Genomic DNA, 21,099 nt, shown 5'->3' with positions numbered 1-21,099 from the left:
CTCTTACTCACTCTCCATCTCCCTTTCTTTCTCATTTTCTTTCTCTCTTTCTCTCTTTCCCTCTCTCCCTTTCTTTCTCCATTTCTTTATCCCTTTCCTCCTTCCTTTCTCTTTCCTTCTTTCTTTTTTCCCCCTCTCTTTCTCTCTTTCCTTTTTTCTTTTTCCTTCTCTCTCTCTCTCTCTCTCTCTCTCTCTCTCTTCCTTTCTTCTTTCCTTTTATAGGAATTCCATATAAGCAGCTGACTGTTGGTGTCCCCAAGGAGATTTTCCAAAATGAGAAACGGGTGGCATTGTCTCCTGCTGGTGTTCAAGCCTTGGTCAAGCAGGGTTTTAGTGTTGTCGTGGAATCGGGTGCTGGCGAAGCTTCTAAGTTTTCTGATGATCATTACAGAGCAGCAGGTGCCCAGATCCAAGGGGCGAAGGAAGTGCTGGCTTCTGATTTGGTGGTCAAAGTAATTATTCCTTTCCACACCTCATTTATGGCATGCTGGCTTTTTAAAAAGTTTTCATAGAAAACTTTCTCTATTGTTATAGCTCCTCATATTTTGAAACAGTGTCTTTTCTCAGAGACATGGTTCATGTTGTGAATATTCTTCATAGTCTGGTAGAACTTTTATCAGGCAACATGATCTTTGTTTAACCATGAGAGGAGAAAAAGTGATCTTCCTTTTTACATTTGTCATGTGGAAATTACCTTCTTATTGGCTAGGGAGAATTTGCACTTCATGGTTTATACATACCCAGAACACCAACAGGTGAGTATTTAACTGCTATAGGACTGGAAAAAGGTCATGGGACTCCTCCTAGGACTGAACGTACAGTGATCTTCTGATATGTGGAAGGAACAGTGATTTAACTGACCTGAGTGCTATTTCTAGAGAGGGCCGGCTGCCCTGGAGAAACCAGCACTAGGCTGAGTAGAGACAGCCTTACCTACTTTTTAATGAAAGGTCTTAATATATAATAGAAATCTATATGCTGAAGAGCTTCAGGCATAAAGTCTGAAGGAAAAAAAAATCAGAGGAAAGGAAGAGACAATCACAGGTGTACCTTGGATATAATTACTAGGGAGGAACATTAGCTTAAATCCTAAGCCTTCTGCAGCCAAGACCAAGAGGGGGATAGAAGCATGTAGAAGCATGATTATTAGGCGAAAACAAGCTTCTCACTTGTTTGGGAAAGACCAGCTTTCTTTTTGTGTGTGTTAATTTCTAGGGGGCATCAATCACATAATTGTTTTTTTGTTTGCCCTTTTTTTTTTTTTACATAAATTCTGAATAACTTGGTAGAGTCTTTAGTGATATTTGCAGAAGACAGAACAATTTTTTGGTGTAGAAATTAATGGTGAAATTTATGGCATGTAAGTAAGTTGTAATTCAGCTAAAACTTTAATTTTTAAAAATATTTTTTAATAATTTTTTTAACATAGCGGCGCCTGGGTGGCTCAGTTGGTTAAGCGTCCTACTTCGGGTCAGGTCATGATCTCATGGTTTGTGGGTTCAAGCCCCGCATCAGGCTCTGTGCTGACAGCTAGCTCAGAGCCTGGAGCCTGCCTTCAGATTCTGTGTCTCCCTCTCTCTCTGACTTTCCTCTGTCGCACTGCCTCTCTGTCTCTCAAAACAAAAAAACAAAAAACCAAAAAAACCCAAAACATTGAAAATAAAAAAAAATTAAAAAAAATAATTTTTTTAACATGTATTCATTTTTGAGAGACAGAGACAGAGCACGAGGAGGGGAGGGGCAGAGAGAGAGAGAGACACATACATAGAACGTGAAGCAGGCTCCAGGCTCTGAGCTGTCAGCACAGAGACTAACATGGAGCTCAAACCCTGAACCGTAAGATCATGAGCTGAGCCAAAGTCGGATACTTAACCGACTGAGCCACCCAGGTGTCCCTCAGCTAAAACTTTTAAAGCGTTTAGGTGTACAGATCCTCGGTGATGTAACTCAGTATAGTAAAAGAGCTTAGGGTAAATAGAAAAATGAGCACGATCCATTCCAATGTATGCTTTAGGGGTCAAAACCTTTTGAGATGTTCCACAATAGAGGGTTGGTAGGGTGCACATAAGTTTTAGAAATGCTTTGTGTTCCTTTAGAGAACCTCAGCGTATATGAGCATGTTACAAGCACTGGGAAATCCTACGATGCAATAACTTAGATAACTTTGTACTTGCCTTAGTAAACTACTTGACCTTGAGACCTATTTTTGAGTCAGGTCTGTTAATATCCTGGGGAGCTAGTGATCCAAGAAGCACATTCAGGAAAACAGTCTGTTGACTTGACTCACTCAGATACCCGCAGTCTCAGCGAAGCATCTGATAGGGGCCAGTAGAATTAATTGAAAGTTGACCTTTAATTTTTATTAAATCTATTGTAGATTCTCAGTGAGGGAAAATAGACCTTGCCAGAGAGTCATTTTTGTTTTTTGTGTTTTTTTTTTAGTTTAGTTTAGAGAGAGAGAGAGAGAGGGAGGGAGGGAGGGAGGGAACAAGAGGGGGAGGTACAGAGAGAGAGAGGGAGACATAGAATCTGAAACAGGCTCCAGGGTCTGAGCTGTCAGCACAGAACCCGATGTGGGGCTCAAACCCACGAACCACGAGATGATGACCTGAGCGGAAGTCGGATGCTTAACCAACTGAGCCCCTAGAGAGTCTTAAAATCCAGAAGCTTAATTAAAATCATATGCATCACCAGATCAACAACTTAGATGGCAGGAACCAATGAAGCTGTCTCCTAGGTAAATGAGATGAAGTGCTATGAAATGAAAATATTGACCCCGGTGTTTGTGTTTCTGTTTCCTTTAAAAATTTAAGTTGGGGTACCTGGGTGGCTCATATTAAGTGTCCGACTTTGGCTCAGGTCATGATCTCACGGTTGTGGGTTTGAGCCCCGTGCCAGGCTCTGTGCTGAATGCCTGCTCAGAGCCTGGAGCCTGCTTCAGATTCTGTGTCTCCTTCTCTCCGCTCCTTCCCTGCTAATGCTCTGTCTCACTCTGTCTCCCAAAAATAAATAAATGTAAAAAAAAAAATTTAAGTTCCTAAGCAGTTGTTTTCTGGGTTTACTTGCCCAAAAGTGCATCTGTGAACTAAGAGCTAAGGATGTGATACATGTTAATTGAAAATCGATTTTAAGCCTGGATATAAAACACACTTTAAAATCCCACAAATGAATCTGCTTACATGAATGTGTTTCTGCAGAAACTTGGGAAAAGCTGGCAATGGTAAGCCATGTTACAAGCCTTAAAGATATTGAAGTCATTAAGGTCCCTAAAAATGGCTATAAGAGGGGTGGCTGGATGGCTCAGTTTATTAAGTGTCCGACTTCGGCTTAGGTCAGATCTCACGTTTGTGGGTTCGAGCCCCACGTCAGGCTCTGTGCTCAGAGCGTGGAGCCTGCTTCCAGTTCTGTGTCTCCTCTCTCTGCCCCTCGCCCTCTCATGCTCTGTATCCAAAATAAATAAAACATTAAAAAATTTTAAAAAAATGGCTACAAGAAATGAAAAACAAATACAAAACCCACTTTTAAAATACTTTTTTAAATGGAATTGAAAAGTTGTGTCTTTATATTGTGGCCATCTGAAACTTTCTTTAAAAAAATTTTTTTTAAATGTTTATTTATTTTTGAGACAGAGAGAGACAGAGTGCAAACGAAGGAGGGGCAGAGAGGGAGGGAGACACAGAATCCGAAATAGGCTCCAGGTTCTGAGCTGTCAACATGGAACCCAATGCAGGGCTTGAACCCATGAACCATGAGATCATGACCTGAGCCGAAGTCAGCCACTTAACCAACTGAGCCACCCAGGTGCCCCTATCTGAAACTTTCAAATGTACAGTGTGTGTATTCATTGACTTACTTGCTGCTTCATATAGCAGGATATATTCTAGCTTTTTACTCAAACCCAGTTTTTCAAGGCTCCTAGTTTGAATTGTGTCCATTTATAAATATGCACCTTGAGTTTTAAGGTGACATACATCTATACATATGACAGTGGAGATTTTACTATATGATGTTTTTAACTTACTACTCCAAATGTTTATGCTTGTCAAAATTTATAAGAATCGAGTCTTAGAACACAGGGCAAAAACTCCCTGCCTGTTTATTCTACTATCTTACTCTTACCAGAACAGGGCTTCGTTGCTAGAGTATGCAACTCTTGATTTGGAGGCTGTGAGTTTGAGCCCCATGTTGGGTGTAGAGATTACTTAAAAATAAAATTTTGGGTGTGTGTCGGGGGGAACCTTCCAGAATGATTGCATGCTCTTTACTCAGATCAGTTCCTGGGTTGGCCATCAGTCAGAGGATAGATGACAAAGATCTCGGTGCTCCTTATCTTGTTTAGGAATTTAGTCCGAAATTTATTGCTGAAAGATTACTTCTGGACTCTTATTTCAATCGTCCTGTTTACTTTAAAATATGATCAAGGTATTTACATTATTAATCAGTGATTTGACTTTTTTCCCCAGGTGCGAGCCCCCATGGTGAATCCAACATTAGGTGTTCATGAGGCCGACCTTTTAAAGACATCAGGAACATTGATTAGCTTTATTTACCCAGCCCAAAACCCAGCCTTGCTAAATAAACTTTCTAAAAGAAAAACTACAGTGTTGGCGATGGACCAGGTTCCAAGAGTCACGATTGCTCAGGGATATGATGCTCTAAGCTCCATGGCCAACATTGCTGGGTATGTGATTCCTTTCCATTTTGGTTGAACAAAGCACAGTGGTACTTCAGAAGCATGCTCTTTGTGCTCTTCTCTCTTGTGATGCTTTTACTTGTAATATTCGTTGGGGATTACAGCTTTCTGAGAGTGCCCTTAGTATTTTTCTTATTTTTTTTAATGTTTATTTATTTTTGAGAGAGACAGAGACAGCACAAGTGAGGGAGGGGTAGAGAGCAAGGTGGCACAGTATCCAAAGCACTACTTTTTCTCAAATTTTGTTTCAGATATAATTGACATATAATATTGTATAAGTTTAAGGTATAAACATAATGATTTGATATCTCAGTATATTGTAAAATGATTGCCATAGTAAGTTTAGTTAACATTAATTGCTGTTTTTATAAGTCAGAAAAGATCAGATATTGGCAGTTTCCTATGGTTCAACCTGACACATACATATTAGCATTTACCATTTTAATTAGGTTTTGCTTAGGTAAATTCATAAAAATAGTCAGTGAATAGGGAAAATGGCTGTCTTTGACAAAGTTCCATCTGGTGTCAAAACACGTATTAAGTAGGGGGCGCCTGGGTGGCTCAGTCCACTAAGCGTCCAACTTCAGCTCAGATCATGATCTCATTGTTCATTAATTTGAGCTCCACGTCCGGCGCCGTGCTGACAGCTCAGGGCCTGGAGCCTGCTTCAGGTTCTGTCTCGTTCTCTCTGCATGAACCCTGCACCTCCACCGTCCCCTGCTCACAATCTGTCTCTGTCTCTCAAAAAGAAACAAATGTTAAAAAATTTTTTTTAATTGTTTAAAAAACCCCAAATTTTAAGCACATATTGGTAACTGAGGGCTAACGACATCCTCTTACCTTTGCCTGTCCCTGCTGCGTTCCCAGCCTACTGCCTGCACAGAGAGGAGACTCCCGCCCCTGAGCAATCGCGCCTGTCTGGGGAGGGACGGGAGAGCTGTGGGAGCGCATTGAGTTGCTGACTCTGCCCAGAGAGTGGAAGAAATCTGGAAATCAAAGATGCTTTTGAAATCAACTCCTTAAGAGACAGTTATATCAGATTTTAAGCATGAAAACTACTGGTAGTGACAATTTGCTAATATGAATGAGACACCAAGAGATGAAAATGGTTAAAAAAATCATACCGTGCATGAAAGAGAGACTAATGTGAATAAAGCCTTTTATGGCCTGACCCATGAGCTGAAGGTTTCTGTAGGTTTTATAGCTTAGGTGTCGCATGTCAGGCCATTATAGCAAATAGATTCTTTGGGTCTCATTTTTAACAGAAAAGCAGAAAACAAAAAGGACAAGTTTAAAACACATTTTGTTATCCTTACTATACTATAGCAAATGGTTGGTTTGAAGATATTTTTTGTGATAGAAAGTATACACCAAAGGACAAAATAAATTTTTGCCATATTATTTTGTTAGTAGGAAAGTTACATTACATATCATGGATCTATAGATTTTCTTTTCTTTCTTAAAGTTTACTTATTTATTTTGAGAGAGTGTGTGAGTGCAAAGGAGAGGCAGAGAGAGAATCCCCAGCAGGCTCTGCACTGTCAGCCAGGAGCCTGACGCCGGGCTCGAACTCATGAACTGTGAGACCATGACCCGTGCAGAAACCAAGAGTTGTATGTCTAACTGAATGAGCCATTCAAGTGTCTCAGGACTTAAATGTGCTTTTTGAAGGCTGCTGTTGATTTTGTCTTATGAAATGCATAATCTGAGAGGTTATCAAAGTTCCAGATCAGTGCTTTTCAACCGTAGAATCTTTTGAGCAAATGACAGATTCTGAGGCAATATAAACAATCCAGTAAGAGCAGAGTGGCTGTGGTTGAATTGAGGGACAGAGGGGTGTCCAGAAACATGTTTGTTCTCCACCCCACCCAGTATGGGCCCAGAGTTGGCTGGAATTTGAACCTTTGGGGATCCATGGGACACAGTGTAAAGAATTGCTCTCTTACGTCCTCAGCTGATATATGCAAAGGGCATAATCTTCTAGGATACTTATCCACAGTGTGTGATAAGTCATTATCTAACTCACACACACAGTCACATTACAGTGAAGACACGCTCCTTCTAGCTCGTTCGTGTCCATTCTGAGCTCTTTTGCTGTCATCAAAAAAAGGCAAACTATTATCGCTTTTTCCCATTATCAATGTTTTCTTGTACATTATTTTTGTTATTTGTTTCAGAATTATCAGCTGAATCTTTTAAAACATTAATTCCAAAATTTCTTACAGTGGCCTCTGAATCTTTATTATGTTTGCTTTTTGAAAATTCTGTCACTTGGATTCAGAAGTAATAAGTAATGTGATCTCTAAAATACTGCTTTTCTGCTATAATATGATTTAAAGTAGTAGTGGTTACCGTTATCTGCTTTTGCATTAATTATTACATCAAGTATTATTTTATAAAAAATATGGTAAGGGAAAAACTATGATCAGGGAAAGTTTTTATTGCCAGCTAGCAGGTAGATCTTATAAATAGTTGCATTGTGATTTTAATTATAACCTGTGTTATCCAGTGAGAATCTGCAGAAGTGCCTTTTAAGTATAAAATGCTCTGAAAATGAAATTAGTATAATATGTTAACAGTATCCTCGTAAGGAAAGATGGTATATATGGTATATTTCACTAGTTTTTATTGCACAGACTATTTCTTTAGCCAAAAACACTAATATTTACCAAGTACTTATAACGGCAGGCTTAGTGCCAGGCGCTTTACCTGCATTGTCTCACTGAGTCCTCATAACAACACTAAGCAATGCTCTTTGTGTCCCCACTCTGTATGAGGAAACCAAGGATTAGGAACTTACAGAAATTCACCCAAGGTCACAAAGCCAGTTAGTGGCAGAAGTGGGCCCTACACTAAAGTCACTCTGTCTCAAATCCCAGCCTTTCAATTCTTAGCGATCAAGGGAAGTGTTTTTTATTTAATTAATTTATTTATTTTGAGAGAGAGTGTGCACAAGTGGGGGAGGTGCAGAGAGACAGAATCCTAAGCAGGCTCTGCACCAGCAGCGTGGATCTCGACCTCATGAACTGAACCACGAGTCATGACCTGAGCTCAAGTTGGATGCTTAACCAGCTGCGCCACCTGAGTGCCCCAAGGGAAGTTTTATGTTTGTTTTTTGTTCTGAGGTTAGAATTTTATTGTATACAAGCATATTGCTATGTCTCATTTCTTTTTCATTTTAAAGTTTCCCCTATTATATGAATACTACGTAATCACTAAAGAAAATTTGGACAATGAAGTAAAACAGAAAGTCTGAAGTATCTGTACTTTTAGTGCTGAAAGAAAGCCATTGTTAGCAGTTTTTTGGTCTTTCCTTCTTTTTTTTTTTTACATCAACTAATCTTCTGAAGTGTTCATTGGGAAGAGGCCCCAGAGCATTGTGAGCAGGAGTATGCCTGTGCAGGCAGGACGCCTGGGTTAGGCTTCTAGTTCTGCCACTTAGTAGCCAAGTGACCAGCAAGTCACTTCCTCTCTCTGTGTCTCTCTTTATTCACCTCTAAAATGAAGGTAATAACTGTACCTACCCGTAGGATTGTTGAGGAGGCTAAAGGAGTAGATACCGAGAACGGTTTTTGACACATGGTAGGTACAATTTAAATGTTAGTGATTATCTTCGACTATTAAAGCTTCATTGGCAACTTATGATACTATATGAGTCTAAGCTTTATGGATTTTTTTTTCAGTTACAAAGCTGTTGTACTAGCAGCAAATCATTTTGGACGGTTTTTTACTGGGCAGATCACAGCTGCAGGAAAAGTTCCTCCAGCTAAGGTAGGTAAAACTTTTAACATTTTTTCCATAATATTAATTATTTAAAGGTAAGGGTATGTGTAGTACTAAAATACAGCTATTTTAAAAGTTCTGTGTTAACTTCACTCTGATGAGCCTGTATATGTTTGGGGTACAAATGTATGGGAGAGCCTCAAAGCCATTTATGATTGCTCGACAAAAAAGAGATTTGACATTTCTGGAAGTTCTAGGTTTTTGTTGGTTCGTTTGTTTACTTACTAACTTGAACTCTTAAGGGGGTTTTGGATAACTTGTTCTGTGATGTAGGGTGTTTATTACTGATGTTTGAAAAAGCTTCGAGATACCATTCAGTAGACTCTTGATTTCCCAGTGTTGTGACACTTGGTTCATAGAAAAGATGGTCTTACTTTAGCAGATTCTCAGTTTCCCAATTGTGATATTTTGTTCCTAGAAAAGATTGTCTTAGATTTTTCACTGGGCACAGAGAGGGCAAGGGAAAGAATCCCAGGCAGGCTCCCCGCTGATGGTGCAGAGCCTAACATGGAGTTCCAGCCCACGAACCATGAGATCACGACCTGAGCCAAGATCAAGAGTTGGACACTTAACCAACTAAGCCACCCAAGCACCCTTTTATTTTTTTTCAAATATGGGTCAAGAGGTCGGAAAAAGGGAGGTGGTGTCATCCAGGTATTTGGCAGAGAGAAGGGGTGTGGTTTCTTTAATCTAGATTGAAAGCGGAGAGGAGCAGTTGATGAGAGGTGGGAGTGGCAAGGTAAAAAGAATAGATTATGTTGTGACCCTTCAACACCACATACACTAAATGACCATCGAAGCATGTTGTCTAGGTATAGGAAATAGGACTTCAAATGTTGTTCATCTACCTGAAGAGTACACTCTGCCTGTAAGCACAGGTTTACTCAGTGCTTTCTGCTCTTATGTACTTTGTTATATGAACCGAGAACTCACATGAAATAAATCTCCTAGAAAAAATGAAAAAAAAAAAAGATACTAGCAGCTTTGAGAAATATATTGCTTTAAGAACAGGCCAGGTGAAGAAAATGCAAGTGCTTCAAGTGGAGCCAGAATACATAACAAGGAAGTTAGCAAACAACAGAGATGTGCTATGTGACGTGAGGATGGTTTTTTTTTATAAGTTTACTTTATTTAAGTAATCTCTACACCCAATGTAGGGTTCGAACTCATAACTCTGAGACCAAGAGTCACATGCTTTTCCAGCTGAGCCAGCCAGGTGCCCCTGAAGTGATGATGTTTTGCTTCCTTTGTCAGGATTGTGAGAATGGGTCTGGCATTTATGGTTACCGGAAGTTGAATGCTGGTTTTTATTTCATTTTATTTTAAAGTTTATTTGAAAGAGAGCGAGATTGAGAGCAGGTGCGAGTGTGCACACGCAAGGGACGGGGGAGAGTCCCAAGCACAGTGAGGAGCTCAGTGAGGGGCTTGAGCTCACAGACTGACACCATGACCTGAGCCTCAGTCAAGAGTTGGATGCTTAACTGACTGAGCCACCCAGGTGCCCCTTAATACTGTTTTTAAACTGGCCAAATGTTTTGATGCACAAATCCGCTACTCAGTTTTCCTTTCCTCTTTCCTGAACTATGTGGAAACTGAGAGGAAAGCTGTGAATATATAAGATCAAAAAGTGAAACAAAAGACAAGAGGCTTAAAGGAAGGAGGATCAACCAACCTTTAAAGGGTAGAAAAATGACTGTCTTTACTGTGAATTTAAATTGCAGCTTCAGGGACTTTGGTTACATGTAGGAAATGGTTACATATTGAAGAGTTAGGCATTAGGTGGGCTTATCAAGGTAGATTGAAGAATATTTTATTTGGGTTTGCTTTAAATATGGAAGGTTCTTACTTGTCTACAATGAGCTAACACGTAGTCATTTGATGGCTTCCCATATGCCAGGCAGTGCGCTAGGAGCTGGACTATGGGGTGAACAAGGCAAAGGAGATCCCTGCTCTGTGAAACTTATACTCTAGAAGGGGCCATGGTGAGGTGACAAGGACACAATCAATTCAATAGGTGAGATCATTTGAAACATAAAAGAAATGAACAGGAAGGGGCTGGATTGGGAGATCAGTTGACATTCGCACTGAGGCAGATGGTGCAAAAGAAACCAGGTATTTAGGATTGCAGGCCAAGGGAGCAGCACATAGGAAGCCCTGGGATGCCAAAGAGAAGACTAAAGAAGGCTGTTGGTCTGGGTGGTGAGCGATCGGAGATGATGGTGGAAAGGTAGGTTGGGGTTAGATGACATTGAACATCTCTTACAGGTCTTGTTCAGATTCTCTTATAGAGGAGGGAAGTATCTGATTCAGGATTGTTTTGGAAAAACTCACTTTGGTTCCAGTGTCTCTCCTTTACTTTCACATGGACTACTTCACCTCTGACATTCTGGTCACCTAATGTGGGGGTTTTCTCCACACCAACCAATTCTGTGACACCAGCAGGATGTGCTACAGCTTACCTCAGTTCTAACACTGTGCACCTGGAGGTCGTGTCAGACCCCGCAGGGGAAGGACCCAGGCCCTCAAGACTGCCTTCTTCCCCTTCGTGTGCCGTTCGCAAGCCCAGGTTGTTGCCTGTGCTTCTGAAAGACGGACTATAAATCATTCGGAGGTTCCCATCTTGGAGATCGCGGAGACACCGCTTAGAGGTCACTAGAGCATGGTTTGATTAGCTTTTTTTTTTTTTGAAGACATATGTCTTTTTTTTTTTTCCTGAGAGAGAGAGAAAGAGAGAGAGCATGTGCGCAAGTGAAAGCAGAGAGAGGGAGAGAATCCTGAAGTGGGGCTCGAACTCACAAACCATGAGAACATGCCCTGAGCTGAAGTCAGATGCTTAACTGACTGAGCCACCCAGGCGCCCCTTGACTAGCCTTCTTGAAGAGATGGAAGGAGATGTGGGCATGATGGGTACGTGGGAATTTATAAGCCTTACTGTTTTCTGTGGGTGGCTTTTTCTTTTTCTTTTCCTTCTTTCTTTTTTTTTTTTTTTTCTGTTTAAATTTGTTACAGCAACAAGGTGTTACCTCAGCTGACTTGGAAATATAATAGGACTTTTCTCTGGAAGGCCCATTCCAGACTGGAGACAACACTACTCTTATTGTATTTCTTAGAAGGCCGGCAGACCCTTGTTTCTGAGGAATTATTTGGTTTTCTTGGCTCTGATCCTTCCATGGTTAAGGAGATTAGTTATGTTGTTTTGGTCACTCAGATTGGTTCAAAATTAGGTAGTTGGCCATCTGCTGTTCTTTCAGAAGCATTTGAACTCAAAATAGAAAGTAGATATTTTATCAAAGTTGTATCCATCTTTGAAACTTATTTCGATATTTTGTGAACATCGAGGAACCTTAAAGCTTGTGAAAGAAGAGATAGCTAGAATGCTGTGCTGGGAGTTTATTTCAGTACAGATAGCTTTTACAGGCTGAGAACAACCTGTGGATCTTTTTTCTTTAAAGCTTACTTTATTAAAAAAATTTTTTTTAATTTTAGAGAGGGAGAGAGAGCAAGCACATGTGCAAGCAGAAAAAAGAGTGGCAGAGGGAGAGAGAGAATCTTAGGCTCCAGGAGCCAGGCACGGGGCTTGATCCCCTGACCCTGGGATCACGGCCTGAGCCAAAATCAAGAGTCCAATGCTTAACTGACTGAGCCACCCAGGCATCCCAAGACCTGTCACTCTTTAACATGTGTAATCCTCATTGTGTTGTATGTGGCTTCCCCACCGAGATGCTGGTTGTCAGACTTTTTAGTGAAGGTTGTGGGCCTTTGCCAGCAGTTGTTCCTTTGTAAACTTTTAAACCAGTGGTGGTTCAGATAAAGTGTTGCTTATCCACTCAGTATATTTATTGAGGGCTGATCACCACTGCTGGCACCACCTGGTATGTCATTGGGTGCTGTGCACCAGGTGCTGATCGTTATTAGCTGAAGCTGTTTCATAACCAGTTGATAATGCACTTTATTTAAAACGTACCATTCTGGGGTGCCTGGGTGGCTCAGTTGGTTAAGTGTCCAACTTCTGTGCAAGTCATGACCCCACGGTTCATGGGTGCAAGCCCCGTCGGGCTCTGTGCTGACAGCTCAGAGCCCAGAGCCTGCTTCAGTTTCAGTCTCTCTCTCTCTCTCTCTCTCTCTGCCCCTCCCCCACTCACACTGTTTCTCTCTCTTCCAAAAATGAATAAACATTAAAAAAAATGAGGGGCACCTGGGTGGCTCAGTCAGTTAAGCGTCCAGCTTTGGCTCAGGTCATGATCTCACACTTTGTGGGTTCGAGCCCCGCGTTGGGCTTTGTGCTGATAGCTAGCTCAGAGCCTGGAGCCTGCTTCACATTCTGTGTCTCCCTCTCTCTCTGACCCTCCCCTGCTCGTGTTGTCTCTCTCTGTCTCTCAAAAATAAATAAAAAACATTAAAAAATTTTTTTAAATAAAAAAATTAAAAAAAATGAAAACCTGCCGTTCTGTCTTTTCCTCTAGATTCTGATAGTTGGTGGTGGTGTGGCTGGGCTGGCTTCTGCAGGTGCAGCTAAGTCGATGGGCGCTATTGTTCGGGGATTTGACACCAGGTACGTGCTTTACGAGTTATGCTGTTAAGGTAAAAACATTTTGTGTCAGGTGGATATTATGCTTTCTTTAGAATTTATAAATGGAAATTGTGCATTGAAAACTGCTTTACGATGGAGTACTACATGGCAACGAGAGGGAATGACCTATGGCCCTTCGTAGGAAAGTGGATGGACCTTGAGGGTGTCATGCTGAGTGAAGTAAGCCAGGCAGAGAAGGACAGAAACCATATGTTTGCACTCATAGGTCTAGCAGGAAAACAAGAGAGACCTAATGGAGAACCAGGGGGAACGGAGGAGGGAGAGAGAGTTGGGGAGAGAGAGGGACGCAGGACTTGAGAGACTATTGAAAGCTGAGAATGAACTGAGGGTTGGGGGGGAGGGGGTAGGGGGGAAGACAGGTGGTGGTGATGGTGGAGGGCACTTGAGGGGAAGAGCACTGGGTGTTGTATGGAAAACAATTTGACAATAAAATATTATGGAAAAAAAAAAAGAAAACTGCTTTACAAGCTCTTTGTGTTTAAAAATGTTCTACTTCTTCAAAGTTAACTCAACATGGAAACATACTACCTAGTGGGGGAAAAATTTAGGGACCCAGACTCAGTACAGCAGAAATAATTTAAAAAGCAGAAGAACTGAAAACACACGACTTGTATTCAGTTTTGTTTGTTTATGTGGATTAGCAGTGGGACCACAGGTATTCCCATCCCGAGCTTGTAATATGTTCTCTCCTGTGTATTCCTGTCCAGAATGCATTTCCAAGTCAGGGAGGACATGAACCAGGGTATCTGTAAGTTTGAAGAGAGTGGTATAGGAGGATTTTGGGGGCACCTGGCTGGCTCAGTCAGTAGAGCATCTGACTCTTGATCTTGGGGTCATGAGTTCAAGCCCCACATTGGGTGCAGGGTTTACTTAAAAAAAAAGTCAGCATAGGAGGGGCGGGGGGGGTGAGAGGTATGCTCTGCATTTTATGGATGGAAGCAAATAAAGCTGATTGGGCAATAGTAGAGTCCCTAGGTGAAAGTATTCAATTATGTGCACTGCATAATGCTTTAAAGCAGATATATCAACATTTTCTAGAATTCTTTAAAGAAAACTTTGATTAAAATTGTTCTTCATTTCAGAAGATATGAGGTACTGGATTTTATTAAATGATTATTGAGAATTGATATCATTTTTGTGTATGAATACTGTTTTGAGGTTGAAACGCATGGTTATTCATTATCAGTTGAGATCAGTAGAGGAATAAAACTGCTGCTAATCTTGAATATGGAATGATCAGAAAAACTTGGAACCGTTCAAAGTTGGAAAGAATGTGACTTTCTGGAGTAAGGAATGTTCCATAGAATACGATTTACAGTGCTCACGTGGAGTTTAGAGAAGCGATGTACTGATACAAGGCTGTCCTGCTGCCATGCAAAAAGGCTCTTCTGGCCTAACCAGGATGCAAGCCAAGGATAGCCGGAGTTAAGCGTGTCATTTGTGCTCTTAATGTTTAATGTTTGCTGATGTGAATTTTTGAAGACATCCAAACCTGGAGAAAGGAGGCTGTGCAAGTTTTCAGTGTAGCAAAGCAGCACTAATGTGGAAATATGTATGTTTGACTTAGAGATGTCACTTGGTGTTGGGCCAGCTGCTGAGAATTTATTTGATGTCATTGGTTTAGATAGTGTACAGATCTGATAGCTAGAGGATGGCTGTTACTTAACTCCGTTTTTATGTACTGTTTACTAGGAAAACTCAAGTACACAATGAAGAAAGATGTGGCTGAACTGATTAATGCTTTTCTAAGAATTGCACATACCTCAATCACTATTTTGAGGCTAGGGGTTGGTATCATAAATATGAAATTCAAACATATTAGAAAACACACTTGATTATAAATTCTTGTTGGAAGACTGAATAGTACATATTTTCAGATAAATGTCCTAAAAACCTAAGGACAACTCGTTGCCTAGTAATATTAAAGGAGTATGATTTTTAAATTTTTTCATGGGAGTCTGAGTGGCTCAGTCAGTTAAGCGTCTGACTTTGTCTCAGTTCATGATCTCACAGTATGTAGGTTCGAGTCCTACCTCAGGCTCTGTGTTAACAGCTCAGAGCGTGGAGCCTGCTTCAGATTCTGTGTCTCCCTCTTTCTCTGCCCCTTCCTGCTCACACTCTGTCTTCTCTCTCTCAGAAATAAATAAACATTAAAAAAATAATTATTTTCAAACAATAACTAAGAGATTCCCTTGGTAATAAAAGTGAGCATCCTACCTAATGCCTCTGTTGCAAAGCTTAGAAATATAATAGCTTTACTTTATTTTTCTTCTTTGTGTATGTGTGTGTTCCAATAAAATTTTATTTACAAAAATAATTGGCAGGTCAGGAGCTATAGTTTGCAGACACCTGTACTAATGCTTACTCTCTTCCAGGCATTGTGCTATATGCTTTGTTTAATTTTTCTTTACAAACACTCAGGGCACCTGGGTGGATCGGTTAGTTAAGCGTCTGACTCTTGTTTTTGCCTCAGGTCATGATCTCAAGGTTGTGAGATGGACCCCTGCTGGCTCTGCGCTGGGCATGGAGCCTGCCTACGATTCTTTCTCTCCCTCAGCCCCTCCCCTGCTTGTGCTCTCTCTCTTTCTCAAAAACAACAACAACAAACGACGATGTGGGGATAATTAGCTCTATTTTACACACTTTAGAGATACAGTTAATTTTATAATATTCAGTTTCCTTTCTTATCATTAAACAAATACATGCTTCTCTCAATTCAGAAAAATATTAAAAAGTACAAAAAACGAAAATAGCTTATTCCCTGGAGAGAATAATATTCTTATTTCTACACATTAATTAAAAAGTAATTTCACTGGGGCACCTGGGTGGCTCAGTCAGTTGGGCATCCAACTTCAGCTCAGGTCATGATCTCACAGTTTACAAGTTCGAGCCCCGCATGATGCTCGCTGACAGCTTGAATCCTGGAGCCTCCTTCAGACTCTGTGTCTCCCTCTCTTTCTGCCCCTCCCCTCACTCATGCTCATGCTCATGCTCTGTCTCTCCCAGAAATAAATAAGTATTGAGGAAAAAATTTTTAAATGTAATTTTACTAATAGTATTATTTTAACTGGTTGTGTTTTTACTTAACAGTGGATTGTCAAGATCTTTACTTACTCATAAACATCAAAATGGCTGTGTGGAAGTAGAGTGACTTATTTAATCAGTCCTCTGTAATGGACATTTTCACTGTATATAAACAATACTGTATATATGTATATGTAAGAACATATACATGTTAGATTTATAGACATTTAGAAATGTATATGAAAGAACATATACATGTTAGATATTAGACATTTAGAGATGTTTCATTATTTCCTTAGGATAAATTCCTAGAAATGAAATTTTGGGGCAAAAAAAATCATGTCTTACATTTCAAAACATGATAATGCTTTTTTTTCCCAATTTTTTAAATACTTTATTTGTTATTTTTTTAATTATTAAAAAAATAGTTTATTGTCAAATTGGTTTCCATATAACACCCAGTGCTCTTCTCCACAAGTGCCCTCCTCCATCACCATCACCTCTCTTCCCTCTCCCCTAATGGTTTTAAATGATAATTATTTTGATCGCAATGATTCTAAAATAGTGTTTATGTTTCTGATTATATATGTCCATTATTGAAAAATACAGCAAAACACAAGAAAATAAAAATACCTTGTATAATTCTATCAGCTAGATACAATTGCTAATGATTTTTTGAGTATAATTTCTTACAGATATTTCTGCAGGTCCCTTTGGATGAAATTGTGATAACTCACACACACATATATGTCATTTTAAATTCATCTTATTTCATTAAAACTAGTAGACATTTCTAACACTTTGTAAGGAATAGAAAACACCAACTCACACTGGCTTAAACTCTAAGTAAGTGTGTTAGCTCTTTTAAATGAAAACCATGGGAAGGACTCCCCTTTTCACACCCGAGTCAGCAGCTCACTAGTGCCATCCAGGACTGGGTTCTCTCTGTCCTCGGCTGTCCTTAGCTTTGGCTAATTTCCCTATGTCACAAGTTGGTCTCTCGGGCAATCTGGGCTACAAGCTTCCTTGCAAGCCAGCAGAAAGGGTGAGAACCTCTTGCTCAATCATGTCCTACCCTTTGTGTCCCCTTTCTGACCATGACAGTTAAACTTCCCCGATGGCCAGAATTACCTACAGCTCTTGCTAAAAATACAGCTGCAGCCTCTCCACTGGAGATTGTAATTCAGTGGGTCTTGGAAGGGGTCTCTGTCATTAGGGGAGTTTGGGAGTCACTGCAGTGAGATAGGGGTTGGTAAGTTAAACACACTTTCCACCACAGAGCGGGGATCTTTGATAGCTCTCGTTCCCAGCCAGTACACAGTGCATGGCTAGAGTTTATTTATTTATTTTTTAAAACGGAATGTGTTTTTGTATAGTTTAAAGTGTTGGCTGTTCACATTTTAACATATACCACTTATAGGTTGCTTTTTTCAAACACAATTTAATGAGGACTGGGAACAAAAATCACTTTGTTAAAAATATTTCTTAGAGTCCATTATGTGAGAAAAGTCTCCATAGGTCAGAACATTTACAAATGCAAATCTCAACCTAATTGGAATGAAGTCAAATCTTTTTTTTTAATGCTTTTTATTTATTTTTGAGAGCCAGAGAGAGGCACTGCGAGCAGGGGAGGGTCAGAGAGAGAGGGAGATACAGAATCCAAAGCAGGCTCCAGGCTCTGAGCTAGCTTTCAGCACAGAGCCTGACACTGGGTTCAAACCCACAAACTGTGAGATCATGACCTGAGCCAAAGCCGGAAGCCGGATGCTTAACCAACTGGTGCCCCTGAAGTCAAATCTTAATGTAGGTCAGAACTCACGTCACCATTGACAATGGAGGCCCAGGAAACATAACTGATTATTGGAGTTATCAATAGTGAAATTCCTTTTGTAATTGAACTAACTAGAAGTTGGAATTCCCTGTAATTTTTATTTCTCCAGAAAAAAAGTTATACAAGTGGTATGTGCTTCTGGAAATAATTGAAATAGTCCAGTCAGAGATACCAAAAGAAAATCTCTGGTTTTGAAGATATACAGTGTGTTCTTCTTAAAACCAACATCTAAAAAACAAATAATCTAATTAAAAACTGGGCAGAAGACATGAACAGACATTTTTCCAAAGAAGACCTGCAAATGGCCAACAGACACATGAAAAGAGGCTCAAGAGCATTGATCATCAGGGAAATACAGATCAAAACTACAATGAGATACCACCGCCCTCCTGTCAGAATGGCTAAAATCAACAACACAAGAAGCAACAGGTGTTGGCAAGGATGTGAAGAAAAAGGAAGTCTCTTACACTGTTGGTGGGAATGCAAACTGGTGCAGCCACTGTGGAAAACAGTATGGAGGTTCCTCAAAAAGTTAAAAATAGAACTAGCCTATGATCCAGCAATTGCACTACTAGGTATTTACACAGAGACTATAAAAATACTAATTCCAAGGGATACATGCACCTCACGTTTATAACAGCATTATTTACAATAGCCAAATTATGGAAACAGCCCAAGTGCGTTCTGACCAATGAATGGATAAAGGAGATGGGGTATAGGTGTACAATGGAATATTATTCAGCCATGAAAAGAATGAAATCTTGTCATTTGCAACAGTATGGATGGAGCTGTATTAAGCTAAGTGAAATAAGTCAGAGAGAGACAATAATCATATGACTTCACTCATATGTGGAATTAAGAAACAAAACAAGCGAAGGGAAAAAAAAGAGAGAGAGAGGGAGGGGCAAACCAAGAAATAGGCTGTTAACTATAGACAACAAACTGATGGTTACCAGAGGGGAGGTGGGCAGGGGGATGGTTGAAATGGGCACTGGGGATTAGGAAGTGCATTTTTTGTGATGAGCACAGGGTATTCTATGGAAATGTTGAATCACTGTATTGTACACCTGCAGCTGATATTACACTGTACGTTAGCTAACTGGAATTTGAATAAAAACCTAAAAAAACCCCCCAGCCCCCCAAATATATATGTAAATAATGATCTTGATTTCTGTATTAAGGGCCTGAAATAACCACTGCTTTCCCCTGAATAACCCCCAGAGCTGCAGCTTTGGAGCAGTTCAAGTCTCTTGGTGCTGAGCCCTTGGAGGTGGACTTGAAGGAATCTGGCGAGGGACAAGGAGGATATGCGAAAGAGATGTCCAAAGAGTTCATCGAAGCGGAGATGAAGCTCTTTGCTCAGCAGTGCAAGGAGGTGGACATCCTCATCAGCACGGCCCTCATTCCGGGTAGGTCGTGGTGCCGGGGTCGGCACTCTTGCTGATGATATTTTAAAATGAGGGTGAAAGTTGTTTAACATTTGAATTTCTTTAAGTAAAGATTGATTGACTTTCTAGGAATTGAGAAAGCATACAAACAGCAGAAAAGACAGAAATCACTGTAGCCTGTAGAGAAAAATGATCATTAATAATGTTCAGTTTTTTCCACATATTTTTATCCAGCTGTGTTCATAGATCATATTCTACACACAAAAATCTATTTGTAAGCAATTTCCTGCTTATACCCTTGATAAATTGGTTTTTTTTTTCTGTTCTCTTTGTTAAGATACTATGTTCTTATTGTAGGACATTCAAACAGGCCTGAAAAATATGAAGAACAAAAGAACAAACCTAAAATTCCACCAGAGATGACCATTGTTAATATTTTAACCATTTTTCCATGTCTGAGAGAGAAAGAGAAGGAGACGTGTGTGTGTGTGTGTGTGGGTGTGTGTGTGTTCTGCAATTTCCAGTATATATTTTTAACTAAAGGATATGATACTTTATCACTTTTTAATTATTTCTTTTGGCATGTTTGGTCTTTGCAACCAAATTGTAAGCTCTTTGATGGCAGGAATTACTTTTCAGTCTTTTACCACATCCTCTTCTAAAGAATATTCTTCACTGAATAGATGATTGATGCCAAATCAGTAAGCTCTTATTAATCAGTGAAGAGTAGCTTAATCTAGCAAGACTTGTGAGTGAAGAGACAGCCCACCTTTTATGTTCTTTTTTCCTTTTCCTTCTGTTATTGAATGGTGAATACCATGCCAACTCTTAATATTTTCCTTTCTGAAAGGAATCTTCTGGCATTTTCTTCCAACCCCCCCAGTCCGAGTAACATACAAGCAAGGACAGGAAGTAAGTTGATTGACATCATATCGATGAGCTTGTGGGGGAAAATATGTCCTTCAAGCTCTTCTTTCTGTCCTGTTTACCTGAGCAATACCAGGTAGGTAAGCTGTCCTCTCCAGACAACCAGCATCTCACCAGAGCTGGCTAGATGAAGCGGACTGGACAGGCTGGTGATATGGCTCAGCCCGCAGAGGACCCTGTGAGTGTAGAAGTGAGGGCGGGTCGGTCACTGGAGGTGGAATGCAGATCAGGCAAGCCGGGGACTCAGGGCGGTTATTTGTGGAATCTGCCAGCTGCGATAGGACTCATGAACAAGCAGTGGCAGGAGGGCATTTAAGGATTTGGTTCTTTTCTTGTGTGGCAGTGGCTTCTGGCCCAGCTCCTGCACAGGTGGCTTTGAAGGAGGGATGGGGCCTTTACTGTAGCCACCATCTGACCTTTGGAAGGGAGTCAGCTGCACAGTGGAGAGGAGCTATGAGCTGACTAGATATAGCAGGTGGCCAGTAGAGGGCGCTAAGACACTTCCTCATAGAGTGAATGATGCGGACATGAAGCTAGTTTTGGTCAAGTCATACTCTCATTGGACACAGGATACTTTGGACGTAGTATGTAGAATTACTATTGATCATAAATCCCAAAGTAAGTGATACAACTCAAGACTTTTTATATAAAGCACATACTGACTTTTAGGGTCTTCCCCTCCCCAATAATATCTTTTTTTTAAAATAAGTTCCTAATAGTAAGTATACTTTAGTACAAGGTCAAATTGTGTGATAGTCTTAAAGAAGATTTGTTAAAGACCTTTTGTTAATCTGTTCCACTGAGTCTTTACTGTTCTCTGTCTTTTCTGAAGCCGTGATCTGCTCGGAGCACATTTAAGTTA

At 40.3% G+C, this 21,099-nt stretch overlaps 1 protein-coding gene and 1 non-coding gene across 4 annotated transcripts in view; both read left to right on the top strand.

Moving 5' to 3' along the window:
• NNT (nicotinamide nucleotide transhydrogenase) overlaps positions 1-21,099 on the top strand; it is a 93,497-nt gene that overhangs the window by 11,057 nt on the left and 61,341 nt on the right. For 2 of the 3 annotated variants that reach the window (XM_029940920.1, XM_029940919.1), the window contains exons 3-7: positions 223-452; positions 4,464-4,681; positions 8,377-8,464; positions 12,940-13,028; positions 19,144-19,331. In XM_029940920.1, coding sequence (XP_029796780.1) covers positions 223-452; positions 4,464-4,681; positions 8,377-8,464; positions 12,940-13,028; positions 19,144-19,331 — 813 coding nt within the window. The remainder of the gene's footprint in view (positions 1-222; positions 453-4,463; positions 4,682-8,376; positions 8,465-12,939; positions 13,029-19,143; positions 19,332-21,099) is intronic. The other variant, XM_029940922.1, reaches the window with a different exon arrangement.
• Positions 3,156-3,284, top strand: LOC115295109. Its single transcript, XR_003910332.1, has one exon. It is a non-coding gene; the product is annotated as a small nucleolar RNA SNORA33 (small nucleolar RNA).

Source organism: Suricata suricatta, chromosome 6 (genome assembly GCF_006229205.1).
Source record: "Suricata suricatta isolate VVHF042 chromosome 6, meerkat_22Aug2017_6uvM2_HiC, whole genome shotgun sequence".
NCBI classification, from domain to species: Eukaryota; Metazoa; Chordata; class Mammalia; order Carnivora; family Herpestidae; genus Suricata; species Suricata suricatta.
This window is presented reverse-complemented; position numbering and strand designations above follow the sequence as displayed.